We start from the raw sequence: 15,703 nt of genomic DNA on the forward strand, positions 1-15,703 counted from the left end.
AACGTTTTCAGTCAAAATCGTTGTGAGGCATGAGTTTCGGTTTGGATATTTCTACTGACAAACAAAATTTGCATATGATTTGATTTATTTGTTACATACATACAAATATGTACGTTGTTTATATAACAACGCAAAATTTTATTTTAATATTCCACCACCATATGTTTGCGATGGTTTATTGTAATTATTTTACTTTTGGAAAATTACGAACAGTTTTTATACGTATACATATTAAATAACGAAATTATATATTTATTCTAATTAAACTGTTTCTAATTTATGTTCATATCTAATTAATATACACACGTACATACAAATTTATGTTAATTGAAGTGATGTGCACTGTAAAAACATTTTCTGGGTCAATCATAAAATAATACTACGGATTTACAAATATATTAATTCATATACATATCTTTACACAACCTTGTTCCATTATTTATTTAACTTCTAATTGTTGCTTGTTAATGAAGTGACGATATGCACAGACTTAATCCAAACGGGAATAAGGACGGAGTGGGTACCTAATATAACGGTACGTATTTTTTTGTGAAAGAACATTTAAAATACTTCAAAATTGCATATATTTATTATTGGTGTAATTGCAATGGAGAGAATTATTAACACAACACAAATAATAACAATCAGTAAGATGAATAACTGTCGTCGGTTCTTCTTTTGCATGTGAAATCAGAAGTCAAGCAATATAGTGTAAGTGGAAGTAGCATTTTGAAAATAAAAATGGTGGCATATATTTTCGTTGGAGGAACAATTATTTTCAATGGGAATTTAAAATATTCCTGTGGAACGGTTCGTTAATCTGTATTACCTTCATTTACATATGTAAATATATATGTATGTATATTATGATCGGCTTGGAACATACCCAACGTAGTAAGTATACGCTTTGATTAACTCTCTTTTGTATATTCAATTAACTCATTTTATTCACTAATACAAATGTAATGTTTAATAATATTTAACGTTTTCAATGTATTACATTTCATTGCAAATCTGTATAAGTATTGTATACTTTTCTATTGTATGTAACACGCATATTCATTGTAATAATTAACATATAAAACTCAAAAATGGAGGCAGCAACGCACTCCTTGAATACAGTATATTTTACTTATATATGTATATAAATGTATAAGTATGTATATCGAATGCACTCATGTAATATATTACAGACATTATTGTAACATTTGTGCATATCGATTTAAGCACATATTTAATTTTAATTGCTTACGAATTTCTTGAGTCAAAAATTGCAATACTTTTTCTCATTCAAATAATCAGCGCACACGGATATTCTTAATAATTAACATTGCTGTTGGATTGTAGGACTGAATCAAAACAAAGAACAAAAAAGTAATTGTTTTCAGAACTATACAAAACATAATATGTAGGTAAGTCGGTGTGTGATTTATTTATGCTATTAAATATCATTGGAATATATCAAAACCATGCGCTTGTACTTGATTATTGTTGCTATTGCCTCCGCTTTTTTGATGTTGTGGTTGTTCCAAATTCATTGCACTAAAATTAGCAAACATTTGTGATGTTACTGCTGGTGTTGATGTTGTTTGCTGTGATTGAGGTGGAATGTTTTGTGATGTTGGGGCAAAGAATGTGCCTGGAATGCCGATTGTGGCAGATGGGAGTCCTGCGGAATTCTGTACAACGTTCGGCGTACCAAAGCCGGAACTGGTCAAAGAAGAAATGCCGCCGCCGCCAAACGCATTAAAACTACCAGTTTGCATTGTCGATTGCACGTTGTTATTAGCAACACTACCACCACTACTGCCTATGTGTTTCGTGGGACTCTGTGTTTTTAACGCATTCATCGATGGTGCTGGGACATTAGACTTGTTTGATTTGCTGTTCAACAAGTTGTCTAGATCAATTTTCAGATCACCTGTGTTCAAGTTTTCGGACCAAGTGGCGCCAACATTTTGTGCGCCAACTTGTCTAGATGTATTTATTGATTCGCTCAAAGCCTGTTGTTGCTGCTGTATGTTGCTAGCACTAATGGGTTGGAGTAGGTTGCTGTTATTGTTGCTTGAAATAGGCGGTAAGATATTGTCTGAAAAATTAGAAATTCGATGGTGAAATGAATACTTTACAGTAACGCTGCAGAAAAAGAAGTAAGAGTTTCTCAAAATGAGGTGATATACTCATTATCATACATACATATACGAGTACATTTGTGGGTTTCAAGTACATATGTATAAACAAAAAATAGGAAGATTGTAATGCTGTTTTCTAATATAATAAAGCACAATATTAAAGAAAAAACATTACATTAAACATTAATTCAAGTATGTAAGTGTGCACATTCTGAAGAAAAGTTCTACTAAATGGGGTGTGGTTCCTTGTATTTATACGCAAGCATACACATTTTTTCAATACACTTTTTTGTGTATTTTAATTAAGCAATTTGAAAAGCAAATACAATTGTTAATAAGTTGGTTACAATTAAATAAAGCACTGAAAATTTATATATAAAGAAATACAAGTATTTGCTAATTCTTTCAAAACAATAACAATTCAACAAAAATGAAAAGATGCCGCATTTCTGCAAAACCGAACCATTGCAAAATTAGTTGATAAAGTTTTAAGAAAATAATTACACTTTTTATTTTGGGGTAAATCACCCTTTACGTATAAATGTAGTGTATGTATGTAAGCATATGTAAAAAAAAAAATGGTTGAAAGAAGTGATTTAGTCATAAGTACTGTGTTTGTTGTAAATATTTTAGGAAACACAAGCTAAGCATTTAACATCCAAAATAATTTTGTTTACTCTTCTTTTGCTTTACCTAATGCGTCCGTGGTGGTACGATGCCGGGTATGTTGAGAAACGCTTTCATTTATACATACATGCAAAATATTTTAATTTTTTTTTTGTTAAAACAAAGAATTTTCAATTACAAGGTGTTGTAGGGAAATCCCAAAATATTATCGTTAAGCGCAAAAGAATGACAAAAACAAATAAGAAATACAATCAAAACAAATTTACAAAATACTTTAAAAGGTATGCATACTCGTATAAGTAAAATGGAATTCGAAAAGTTTTCTGTTTCTAATCAATATAAAGATCTGAACAAAACTATCTGCTTGAATCCCATTATATAAGTGTACATTTACATACAAATTATATAAAATACATATTTTCAAATGATTTATTCAAAATATTTAATCTTTTTTTATTTAACTGCGATAAACACTTGCAATTATATTAATGCTCACATAGTTGATTCCTAATACGTTTTATAATAGCGAACTGTCAGGGTCACACAGTTATTGTTAATAATGACCTTTTTCTTTCTTTTTTTCTTTTACTTCAATTTTTGAGATTATCCAGGTAAGCAAGATTTGAAAGTTCGTGACTATTTCAGGTAATATACATTAGTTAAAAGTCAAGATTTCTGGTGTAGTGAAGCCTCAACACATTTAAATATAAGGTTCCCAATATTTGATATCGGTATCAAACATCTTTAATATGAATGTGTAAGCAATATCACAAAGCTGCCTATGAAAGGCAATGATAAGCCTTTATCATACATATTGGAATGTGCAATCAAGATGTTACCTGTTTAATGCTGGATGGCACCATTGTGCAATAACAAAAGTTCTAGATATAATTTGGAAATTGTTTGATTGTGTAAGCGGGATTTCGCCGATTAAACTTAAAATTTATATTTTACGAAATATTACATGTGTTCAATTAAATTCCTGTTAGTATAAAAAATCCCTTTTATTGATTAAGAAAAATACAATTATTTACGTAGGGTTTCACGAAATTTATTCGTTCCATATATGATATTTTGATTTCGACAGTTAAAATGGTTTTTACTCAATTTGTGTTGTGGAGTATAATTTATAGCAAGTACTCAGAATTTGATTAGCGATATCACGACATTCTTCTGAAGTTTCTCCTCCAAATAGCGGTGATTTAACTAAATCTTCCAGCCATTGTTGTATTTCCGCAACGCGCTCCCCAAACTGTGTCATAAGAACATATCCCGGTGTGGTCACCAAAGTGGCACCAATAAGTTCTAACGTGGCCAGTCGAATGCGTGTCTCAACGCTGAACCGCACAAATGTACACAAATCGAAAACTTCTCGAGTGATGACGGGGAGAAGGGGGCAATTCGTGGCACTTAACATAAATACAGTTAGTGTATGTAGAAAATTAACCAACAGTAGTGTATCAATGTCGTGCGCTATATGATCGGGCTTCACGTACAACATCTGTCGAGTGCGTGGACCACGAACAAGCGAAAAGAAAAATGTGCCTGCTACAGTGTGGAAACGATTTGGGTTTACGGCTTTTGTGTCCAACGTTTTGTGGCGGCCGTGAAATCGCTTAGTTTTCTCTTTTAGGCGTTGTCGTATTATTCGTTGAGCTGTCAGTAAACGAGATTCGTGTTCATTTTCAAAGTGAAATTTGCGCGGATGTTTCGCTGGAGTTGGTAGCAACGCTGTTTCGGTGGAAATTTCTGTGTCTCCTGTTATACCGGAAAGTTCTTTGGCAGCGGCAGCCAATATTTGTAGCATTAGAATACGCAAATTGGCATTATAGCATGTATTTTCGGTGTGAAATTCCCGACATAGATACTTTGCAGAGGGCCCTGGTGCAGAAACACAAACTGCCACGCCACATTTGAATTTTGTCCATTCGAAGTCCTCATAATAATAATGCATTTCAAGTGATACGAAGATACGTAAAATGTCAATGGCAAGACTGGAGTCTTGTTGCGATAACTGTGAACGTATCAACGGTTCTGCTGCAGAAATGGCAGCCTCAAAGACTTCATAGTTATCTGGTTTTGTGCTCAAAGTGTGTATTAAGTCCAGTAGAAACTTGGGGCGTTTTTCTGCTACGATTGACGTGTCGTTAGACATATCGTAAGGTTTATATTCTTCCTCGTCATCATCAGAATCTAGTTCCAATATTTTAGTTGATTTTTCAACACTATTCAAAGAAACATAATGGGGGTTTGAATGAGAGTTCGGTGTAACAAATTTCGATATTTCAATCGTCTCGCTTGTGAAACTTTCCAATAAATTTGTTAATCTATTTAAATTAATTTCTGCGCCCATTACATCGTCTTTCGTAGGCATTTTGTAGTTATTTGCTATACTATCAAGTTCCGTTATCAATCTGCCACGTGACAACTTTAATACATCTTCATAATCAAAATGCAAACGATCCTCCTCTTTTGTATGTGGATCTTCCATGTAATTGAATATTACCTCCACCACCTTCATGCCAATATGCCTTTGAATCACGTCCGCGCATTCCAAGTGAAAACGTAAAATATCATGGAGATAACGTTTGTAGTCGTTTTCATTTAACAGATGTAACTTTCTGTCTTTCTGTTCGGCAAATAATTGTTTAGCAGTAGCTATAAGTAATTTGCCAAACGTTAAATGCTCCTTATCTGTTAGTCTCTGCAAGGTAGAACGTTTCGACCAAACACTAAGTAGTTGTTTGAAGACTATCTGTACTAGCTTCGGATCGCTCAATGCTAAATAGCGGACTAATGCGCAAAGAGCATGCTCGGAACTCGGTGTGCGTTGTATCGTAAATGTATGTGTGAAACAAAATTGCCAGTTGTCTGAATTGGCTACAGCGTTACCTAGCAAGCGATACGCATCGACGTCTGGTGCTGTAAGCAGTACAGTCAAGCCCGCTTTATACATAGCATTCGAGTCTAATGAATTAAAAATTTTCTGTATTACGACACGCGGTCCTGATAGCTTAGCAAACTCGTCGACAATTTTCAAAAACTCAGCTAGATTGCTAGTAGCTTCTTCTGAATTACATAAATTCGTTATTATACGACTTAATAGTCGGCTGCAAAATTCCAAGTTAAAATACGAAATGTCTTCGCACTTGAAGATGAAATTCAAAGCACAAAGTAAATGTCTTAGCAGTTTCTGAGCATACTTTTTGGGTATAAATGCATCTGGTAGGTTTTGACCCAATTTATTGCCTACTCTATTCGGTAGGGAAATAATAATTTGCAAAAATTCTGTGACATTCGCATTAATTTCTTCGCATTTCAGTGTAGGCAATGCATTCAATTCCGTTTTGAATTCTTGTGGCATTGATTGAGCGCGGCAGATATGCAGAATGGCTAAAGGTAATAGCTGAGTATCATTCACGAGCTCAGTCAATACAGATACTAGGGTTGTGGAGCCATCAACGTCCAGGGTAGTCAGATATTTGTTGAGCGAATAAAAAGTTTCATAAATATAAGCAAAGTTGCAATCAACTCTAAAAAGATTAAATATCTGCACATCACTGTCTGATGATCGAATATCCGGCCATTCGCGAGTAAACAGTTTTATAAGGCTATTCAGGATTTCCGCATACTCATACGTGACTATTTCTGACCAGTCCAAGGCATCCTTGTCGAGACCGATAATTTTCTCTGCAGTGCAATATCCAGGAAGAGCGCCACTACTGAACAAATGCTGGATTGTTTTTGAAATTTTCGTTGCATCTGCTGCGCAGGTGACTTTCGGTACAGACTTGAATGTACTAATTGCATGTTTAAGTGTATTTTTAATGCTGACAGGTATTGGCTTAATTCTCAGTCTCTCTTCTATGCCATCATCGACTGAAAATGGAGAAGAACGTGTGCATCCAATTGGAATATGTAACCGCAAAAATTACAAATGTATGTACGTGTAGATACAAAATGTATGCGATTATCTTTACTTTACATTTCTACTTTTTAACTGCAATTTTGGTTGGTTAATAGTTAATTACTCTAAAGAATATAACATATTTAATTTCTGAATTATACACATTAAAGAATGTCAATCATCATGCGCATTTGATATAAATAACTTGGAAAAATATTTTCGACCCTACGCAATGGTGTTTACTTACTGTATAGATTATATAAAAGAAAATAAACTTACCCATTGGCATACTTTGATGAATAGATAAGTCTCCTAAACCAGCTAAAAGATCAGTAGTTGTTGAAGCGCCAGTCGTCGCTGATTCTGCAGAAGTGGCCGAGGTGCCACTAAATAAATCAAATGATTCGTTAGCTGGAGTTGCCGCCGTCAACAAACTATTGTCTAGCACTCTGTGTGTGCTGGAAGCCGAACTTCCTTGAAACGAGGAGAAGTCTGCAAATTCATCGGAAGCTCCCACAGTGTTCGTCGTAGGCAATTCAGGCAATGCTCCACTATCAAAGGCTGAGGTAAAATCACCAAATTCTTGTGACTGCTTCGATTCGATTGCACGAGGATTAAAATCGTCCAAATCATCGCTTGTAATGGCAGCGCTAGTCAAAGTTTTATCGTTCGGCGCTGGGCAGGTTTTAAATATATCATCAAGTAAGTTATTATTGTTATTGCTGCTAATAACTTTTTGCTGTACACCTAAAAGATTGTTGTTATCTATTGATCCAACGCCACCCCCCTCATTACCGTTGCTACCAATTAAATCATCCCCACCACTGATGGGCGTATCTCGATGAGTAGGCGAATGTATACCCGCCGCACTTGGTGACATTTTACCAAAGTTTGCTGCAGCTCCCATGTCAATTTTTTTACTTCCAACAACTGGCTTTGCTGCTGGCTGCCTTACATTGCTAGATGGAGTGTTGTTGAGCGCGGATTTGGGACGTATATTCATGTTAATAGAACTTGGCTTGGCCTCTATGCCAAATTCAGCTGGGCTCGAACGATCATTGTAGCGATTTGCTCTCCTGCATGGTTTACAAAAGCTGTTAAGCAACATAATTTTACTAACATTCCTTTCACACGTACCTAGGGCTCGGCGAATCACTATCGGAATACTCTCGCTCGCCTTCATACTGTGCATCCTCATCTTCGTATCGGTCACCTCCACGTGCATCGGAATCTAAGAATAACACAACAATTTTATTAAGCATGCATTTTTTTATAAAAGTAGATAATCTAATTTACTTACACCAATTGTCCCCAAAATCACTGCGCTGTGCACGCCAATCGTTATAACCACCACTTTGTGCACTCATACTTCGCATGCCCATTGCATCGCTACTCATACCTATGTATTTATCCTTATTCTTTTTTGCTTTTTTTCTCTCTTCGCGCAAACGTTCGTCATCCTGTATAAAGTCTATTAATTCTCTAACCTGAAATAGAGTCAACCTGAATATTTAGTTGGAATAAAGAAAATCATGTCAATCAACACTTTACCTTATGTCTAACGTTAATACCCTGATCCTTACCACCTTCATCGGTGAATGTGTAGTTTTCCAACGATCGTAAATCGTAAATATGTTCGCGAGATGATGTCACCACACGCTCTGAACCATTACGTACCAAATAATTCAACAGTAGTAAGCTCTGTTTTTATAGGATAGTTTAGAAAGTTGCCGAATTATAGTTAAAGGGATAATTTGCATACCTTATAAGTTCGTCGCCAGTTAGATTTATTGTCTTGAAGCATGCGTTTCCATAGCATGGACATGACTTCTGGAAAACTTTCATATGAAAAAGTTGCATGAGCCAATTCCTGCATTAAAGGTCCTGTGGGTCCCCAGGGATCATCATTTGTTGCTTCACGCACCTTTCCTTCGATTTCCGTATAATTCATAACGACATTAGTTCTGTGATTGGTAGGAGGAAGGTCCGTTTAGACATAAATATATAGTATAGTACATACCTATTTACGTAACTTTATATATATATGATATAGTCTATATTTAATTTTGCAACTTGCACCGACATATGTATTATCAAACAAGTGAATATTCGTTGTAACCAAAAGTATTTTATACGTTAAGTATACCATGTTACACACCATTGTGTTTTGGAACTCCAGCATTTCATTCACCATTTGAATTGATTTTCGCGCAAACCCCGTCATCCCCTCCTATCCATCTTACCCATTCCTCCTACTTCTTTTTTACAATGAGACATGACTACGTTGGAACAGGAACCAAATGTTGGTATTTGTAACAGGAGATTTCCCCTCCAAATTGTTAATGTCTAGAATATTTTCCCAAATTTTTGAGGTAATCGTAATAAAAATGTAGTAGAGAGATCGTTTGGGTAAGCGGGGCCGTATAGGCTAGACCGACCGGTCGGCTACTTCAATCTTTGTTCGAATTTTTCTCGAAACATCGTTTTCTAAATCAGTGGTCAGGATCTTATTGAAATTTTTCACAGTTCTTCTAAATAGGATGATCTCGTAATTGATTTAAGGACTTTAGATTGCAATTATTTTTTTTTTCAAGGTAAATTGTATTAAAAATTAATCTTAAAATCATACTGTTTTGTTTGCTGACAGAAATTAATTGCTTCGATTAATCACGACCTACACTCAACTTCGAAAAGGAAGAACGACTGGCGCGCTGTAAACTCGGTTATAATGGCGTAGGCGGTGCCTACGCTAATAAAGAAGAAAGATACTCAACTGCTAACCGATAAAATTTAATTTTTTGATTTTTGATAATCTGCTAACTACCGCGAGGAAACCTTTTTGGCCGGTGCTTCCGGAAACCAGCTGCCAATGTTATTCATTTATTAAGAAAAAATGAGGAAAATGTGCATTTTTCCGCCCTCAAAACCCACGTAACCCCTTAATTACTGCTTCACCTGGATAAAAACATTTTCAACAAGTCATGATGTTATCTCAGTGGTCTTATTCACATTTTTTATTAACTGATATTATTATTGAAGTAAATGAATTTAATGTCTAGCTAACTTATGTTATAATCTGAGGGGTTTGTATAAGAAAACTTCTAAAAAAAATTAGAAAATTTAAAATTTCACTTTTGTAGAAAAATATAATTTATAATTCGAAATTAAAAATTAAAATAAGCGAAAAAGGGGAAACTTTAGTATACCATCCCACGATTTTAGGGTTAAAAGTGGTATGTTTGGATAGAGCTACTACTCCAGATTAAGAAAATATATAATTGTTGCCGCCGCAAACTTATAGTTTTCGAGATATTTGCATTTAAAGTTGAAAATTTTGCAAATTTTATCTTGCAATTTCTCGATTTCTAGTAATTATTTATTTCATATTATGCACTTTTTATGCACTTATACTTTATTACATTGTTTCTACATATTTATTTTTTAGTAATTATTTAGTTTTTTGTTAAAATAAGCATTTTATATTTTACAAAATTTTCATTCCATGCACAATAACAAAAGTATTCTGTGTTTACAGATATTAAGTGTTGCCATAATTACACATTTATCAAATGAATAATCTGGAGCAGCAGCTCTATCCAACCATACCACTTTTAACCCTGAAATCGTGGGATGGTATACTAAAGCCGACCCGCGAAAAATTCTACATATATACTTATATGGTATGGCATCCAAAAACATGACTAAATTATATGCACATTTATACTTGTTATGTACTAATACTGAACAGGTGGTAGATGCGTGTTTGAAGAAAAAAAGATAATTAAATACGGATGTGGTATAGAAACACAGAAATGGAAATTAAAAACTAAACTTAAATTTGAAAGCATTTTTGATTGTTAGTTGTCACACATGAACACAGCCGTGCTGTTTCGAATACCTAAATACTTGCTTAAGAATTGGAAATCTTATCCAATCATAAACCACCTGCCCTATACAAAGCGAATGTAGATATATACAGAAATACATATGTACATATGAGCGCAATTGAAATAATTTAAATATAATATGAGAGTAAATGAGGCTGTTCGTCAATTGTCTTTAGATCTTGCTAACCAATATAGATTTTAGTTTAATTACGAAATTTCAATATAGAATTGGTAAGAGTTATAAAGTGCCTTTAGCAATATGTGTGCACACAAGGTCTTTTGGTCACTAGTATATTATCTTTAAGCATTTTTCTGATTGATTCCGTACTTACACTTTATCAGCCAATTCGCGTACCTTCCACATGCTTATGAATTTATCAACCATTTTGCTGCAGTTCAAATATTTTCACTATCTTTGCACAATATCGAGTTCGTGTTCACACAACTGCAAATTCCAAACCTTGTCTATGCGTACCCGTTCAAGTTTCGCTTTTCCTAAAGTTTTTATCAAATTTTACTTTATACACTGCAAAATTGATGTTCATGAACTGTACAATCTTGCACAAAATTAAGGGAAACAAATTTAAACTAAATGAAATCTGTGGAATTTTAGAAATTAATTTGTGGCAAAATTTGTTGAAAAGAACACAAAAAGTTTTGGTGATTTGTCACCAGAGTTTACGGGTTTCAATAAATTAGAAAAGGGTTGTACCTTTGCATAATATTTGGGGATGTGTTGAAAAAGTAGGTATTTACTAAAATTTTTGATTGGGGAAAAAACTATTTATTTATTAATTACTTCTAAGATTATAAAAATTAGTATAATTTGAATACAGACATTTGTTTTGACAGGAAAGTACTTAAGTTTTTTATGATTACGTTTACAATTAGTCACCATTTCTATTAGAGAAAAAAAATGAAAGCAAAGCCTTAATTGTGGCATACCAATTATTTTCCACACTTCGTTGTTCAGTATGAACTGTCAAGCAAACCGAGGAAAGTTGTATGTGAACAGGGCTTTAGATTCCACACGCCACATCTCCACAGACAATGTATGTATATTGCTAACTTTGTTTTTGGGCATTTGATATCACTAAGTCTATTATTACACGAGGCGACAAAAGTTGCTAATTCTCGGGCGATTCTCTTTTGCTGTCGCCCATTACCTTCACACGAGCAACTTGTGTTGCGCAACTCTGTTCGAGTTTTTTTCTCATTCTCTTTCACTTTCCTTTAACCCATTGTCTACTCTTTACTTTAACCCATTGTCGTTTCTTTTTCCTTATGGGTATTTGGGCCACTCTATCACATATATTAATCAGTTCTGACAATTAAGAAATACATTTTATTTATAACTCAAAATTAAAACAAAGATTATATGACAGACTTTCACATACATATGTCACCCTTTTCACTATCGTCTGAATCAATTTGTATGGCTTTCTCCATACATTTCACAATATCTTTAATTAATTCGATACTCGTCATACTCCATTTTCTAAAATATTTAAATTATATTATGTATATTTGTATACATATTTGCAAATTACTTGCCAAAAGATGAAATTAAATTTTTTAAATATATTCAAAATATTAATTTCAAAAAATATACTCAAATGCAACTATGTACTACGAAAGAAAGAACACGAATGCCGAAAAACATCGCAGCGAACTGCTACGAATAAGAACACAAAGCGAGTTGCTGAACACTGGAAACTTGGCGCGATTCTCCTCTCCTCGTCGCCCCCTCGCCAATAAACCAAGAGTTGCCGAAACAAAAGTTGCTGCGTGTAATAAGCGAGTAAGTAATCATTATTGAAATGGTGCCGGCTAGGTAGATTCAATCATTAACATCACATTGGCGTTTGTCTTGCGGTGTTCTCTTGAACCGTAGAAATGTATATTTTTGAGGAAAATATTTCATATTTTAAAACTTAACTAATTGTTGCATAATGTTTATTTAGTTTAGTTGACAACAGCTGGGCATGTACATGTTGGCTCTTCAAAATTTATGTGGAAATGAATCCATCTGTTAAAGACATTTTCATTGGTACTTGCGTGCCCACCTAAAGTAAAAAATCGAAAATTTCCCCCAACGTAATCAGATCGAACCCACATGCCTGTCGTATATGGCTACTTTTACCCTTTAACATACTCCTTTGTGAGTTATGTAGTTATAGCTTTAGTAGGCTGTACATACACTCAATTCGGCAATAATCGCGAAAGCGATGTCTACACTCATAAAGAAGAAGAAATAACATACAAAACACTTAAAACTAAATTATTACATATATTCACATTGATATTATTTTGGAAAATAAATTATCATACATGGTTTTTGTATATTTAGATAACGCAATGTCAATTGGGAATTCTGAACAAAGATTTGTTCGGTACAATTTATTCGTACATTTACGATTTATCGTTTGACAATCAAATTAGAGATATATGCTTCCATTCCTAGGAACATATTTTTACTTTTGACGTTTGTCTTGCGGTGTTCGTTGATTTTCATACACATTTTGGAAAATGTAAATTTTGTAAAATAAAAGTATAATGTCAACGATTTAATATTCGAATATTCATTTAAGTATACACTTATAATTTAAAAAAATTGCAACACTCATCAATTTTTTGTAAAATTTAATATTTTTCATATTGCAATTGATCATCAGTATTCAAAAGGTTATATAAAAGATTTGATCTATATACAGCAGGTTCTATCGGGTAAATACACCACAATTATCAATAGGAAGTGTGAACAATGTTGGTGCTACAACGCTTTACCGGCGGTGTTTCCGCCCAGCTTTTTCGGCGTATACAATATGCAACATACAGTACATCAGTAAGGAGTGCTGGCTTAACCGCAACTTCGGCAACACAAAAACCGGGTGATATTTCCACCCAAGATCCAGTGGAAAGAGAGATGAGTACGTCCGGTGATGACCACACGGACTTGAATGCAAAAAGACCAAAAAGTATATTAATTGAATAAGCAGTAAGAAAATAATAAAATATACATACATTCCGATTTTGACAGGCTCTTTGGTTGCTGCAGCGTTTGAGTCCCTCAAAGAAGATAGCTACACTAAAGAAAAATCGAAAACTACTGACAACAAAGGTAGGAATAGCCTTGACGAGCGCATCCTTAACGCGAAAACTGTAAACGGCCTTTTATCTGTGTCGGAATCCAGTGGACCGCTCTCGCGTAAACATGCACTGAAAATCGTCTCGATGCTAGCTGAATGGAGCTCTATAAATCGTGCTAAGATTGCGGAATTTGAAAATGATGCTCGCTTTTTGCGTGTCTGTCGCGTGCTAGGGCGCACCATGGGTAAAGACGGCAATGCGAGTGGTGGCTCCGGAAACGAAAACAATGGTCCCAAACGTATATCCGGGTTTCGAACTGATGACCTTAATACTGTTTTGGGAGTTGCTGGTGATGACGAGGCTGCCAAACTAATTGCCAGCATAAGTTTACCACAAATGGTGAAGGTAATGAGCACGTTGGCTCAACGTAAACGACGAAGTACGCCTCTATTGCGATCCCTTGCTTTCAATATAAGTAGCACAACTGAGCAACTAGATCTTAAACAGTCTGCTGATGTGTTGTATGCTATGGCTACCCTAAACTTTCAAGATTCAGTGCTAGCGGCGAAAATTTGCTCCGATATACAGACTGCGTTGCCAAAAAATACCGAAAAATCAGCAGTTGTTGGATCCATTTTAACGAGCTTAGGAATATTAAAGTATCGCGATTTAGGTAGGAATCCATATATTCAACTTAAAATCACAAATTTCAACTGAAAAATATATTTGCAGACATTATGGAGGCTCTAACACAATGGACACTGAAAAATTCCGAAATTTGTCGGCCGCAAGATATAAGTGCCTTGTTCATTACATCGGCAATATTAAATTTCAAAAGTTCCTTTATTGATGATGTTAGTAAAAAGTTAACTACATCTATTGTAGGTGCTGATTTTCAGAAATGCAATGATTGGCTGAATCACGTGTGGTCGCTTGCAATGTTAGGACTTGTGAGCCACGAACAGCTGGCCTCCGTTTTGAGGTGGACATCCCTTTGCTATATGCCTATATATTAAACTTCTAACATCTCTGTTTCATTTCATATTTCATAGTACAAATTTCGTTGAGAAACTGGAAGCGGATCGAAATGGTCTCTCACCTACCTCTAAAATGAAGTTATTAAATTTGAATGCATATGCGCAGCATTTGGCAGGCGACTACAAAGGAACACTTCTGCCAGAAGATAGTGCAGTTTTCCGAGTGCCCCTTGCGCATTCAAAATCTAAACAAATTTTAATTAATGGGATGTTGGATGCATTGAAGAGTTTGCTACCTGCCAGCAATCATCTGAAAAGCTTGCACGACAGCAAAATGGGATTCTTAATTGGTTAGTTGTTGTTTTCGAATTGTACACAGATTACCATATTATATTTTGTGCACATAATCTTTCAGACGCACTTTGCTTATTCGACCATAAAAGGAATCCATTACCCGTAGATAAAGAGAACCCAAATGCAATAAAGTACGTACTCAACTTATTATTACAATTTTAAAATACAATTAACATATAAATACCCATTAAAAAAGTAATCTAGGCTTAACAGAAATTTTTTATCAATACTTATCTTCAAATATTTTACTGGGTATTATTTTCAAATTTATTTTATTTTTAATTACGTATGTACATAGATATTTTTAGTGCTGTTACATGTTCTAAACGAAAGATTTTTCTTTAAGAATTGCGTTGATGGTCGTCGATTTCCACGATGTCTGCCATGGAACTCATCGCTCAGCCAGCGGCATAACGAACCTAAGCTTCGATTTGTTGGAAAAAAGTGGATACAAAGTCATACCTGTGCCCTACAACGAGTTCAACACCAGTGACAAACTGCTGAAACGGGTGCAGTATTTGGAAGCGAAATTTAAAGCGATTATCAGTAGTAATGTTTAAGCTTTATACCTGTTAGCCTTATTTAACGCAATAAGAAAGATTATTGTTAATTTTGTCAATGACTTGTCATTAATTAAAGAGTTAGACAATTTTTATTTGAGCGCTGTATCATTTCAATCTAAGTTTGTAATTTATTATGTAATAATATGGAGAGGACAATTTCATTGTT

The 15,703-nt window shown here is 34.5% G+C and overlaps 2 protein-coding genes across 6 annotated transcripts; one reads left to right on the top strand and one right to left on the bottom strand.

Moving 5' to 3' along the window:
• Positions 1–151: 151 nt before the first annotated feature.
• LOC105232570 (clathrin interactor 1) lies at positions 152–11,250 on the bottom strand. 2 transcript variants are annotated; one of them, XM_011214287.4, is made up of 7 exons: positions 10,886–11,243; positions 8,429–8,630; positions 8,218–8,367; positions 7,967–8,153; positions 7,804–7,897; positions 6,946–7,742; positions 152–2,089 (listed from the first exon to the last, which is right to left on the bottom strand). In XM_011214287.4, exons 1-7 carry the CDS (start codon positions 10,936–10,938, stop codon positions 1,449–1,451), a joined length of 2,124 nt encoding a protein of 707 aa, XP_011212589.2. In that variant the 5' UTR covers positions 10,939–11,243; the 3' UTR covers positions 152–1,448. The 2 variants fall into 2 exon arrangements, with proteins under 2 accessions (XP_011212589.2, XP_011212588.2); XM_011214286.4 differs by lacking the exon at positions 152–2,089 and adding an exon at positions 3,554–6,638 and having other exon boundaries at positions 10,886–11,250.
• A 1,674-nt stretch (positions 11,251–12,924) lies between these two features.
• LOC105232571 (FAST kinase domain-containing protein 4) lies at positions 12,925–15,629 on the top strand. Of its 4 annotated transcripts, none has more exons than XM_011214288.4 (7): positions 12,925–13,084; positions 13,268–13,531; positions 13,594–14,316; positions 14,376–14,625; positions 14,696–14,970; positions 15,036–15,105; positions 15,321–15,629. In XM_011214288.4, the coding sequence occupies exons 2-7, from the start codon at positions 13,318–13,320 to the stop codon at positions 15,532–15,534; spliced, it is 1,746 nt and encodes a 581-aa protein (XP_011212590.2). In that variant the 5' UTR covers positions 12,925–13,084; positions 13,268–13,317; the 3' UTR covers positions 15,535–15,629. The 4 variants fall into 4 exon arrangements, with proteins under 4 accessions (XP_011212590.2, XP_019848176.2, XP_011212591.2 ...); XM_019992617.3 differs by having other exon boundaries at positions 12,994–13,104; XM_011214289.4 differs by having other exon boundaries at positions 13,058–13,143.
• Positions 15,630–15,703: the final 74 nt, after the last annotated feature.

Source organism: Bactrocera dorsalis, unplaced genomic scaffold, assembly GCF_023373825.1.
Source record: "Bactrocera dorsalis isolate Fly_Bdor unplaced genomic scaffold, ASM2337382v1 BdCtg016, whole genome shotgun sequence".
NCBI classification, from domain to species: Eukaryota; Metazoa; Arthropoda; class Insecta; order Diptera; family Tephritidae; genus Bactrocera; species Bactrocera dorsalis.

Excerpts from the sequence above, each read along its gene's own strand:
- LOC105232570 (XM_011214286.4), bottom strand. The coding sequence starts at position 10,938 with ATGGTTGATAAATTCATAAGCATGTGGAAGGTACGCGAATTGGCTGAT. Across the intron at positions 8,631-10,885 it reads CGCGAATTGGCTGATAAAGT|AACTAATGTCGTTATGAATT; the intron begins GTAAGTACGGAA and ends TACCAATCACAG. Across the intron at positions 7,898-7,966 it reads TGATTTTGGGGACAATTGGT|ATTCCGATGCACGTGGAGGT; the intron begins GTAAGTAAATTA and ends TGTTATTCTTAG.
- LOC105232571 (XM_011214288.4), top strand. The coding sequence starts at position 13,318 with ATGTTGGTGCTACAACGCTTTACCGGCGGTGTTTCCGCCCAGCTTTTT. Across the intron at positions 13,532-13,593 it reads GAATGCAAAAAGACCAAAAA|GCTCTTTGGTTGCTGCAGCG; the intron begins GTATATTAATTG and ends CGATTTTGACAG. Across the intron at positions 14,626-14,695 it reads CAGCTGGCCTCCGTTTTGAG|TACAAATTTCGTTGAGAAAC; the intron begins GTGGACATCCCT and ends CATATTTCATAG.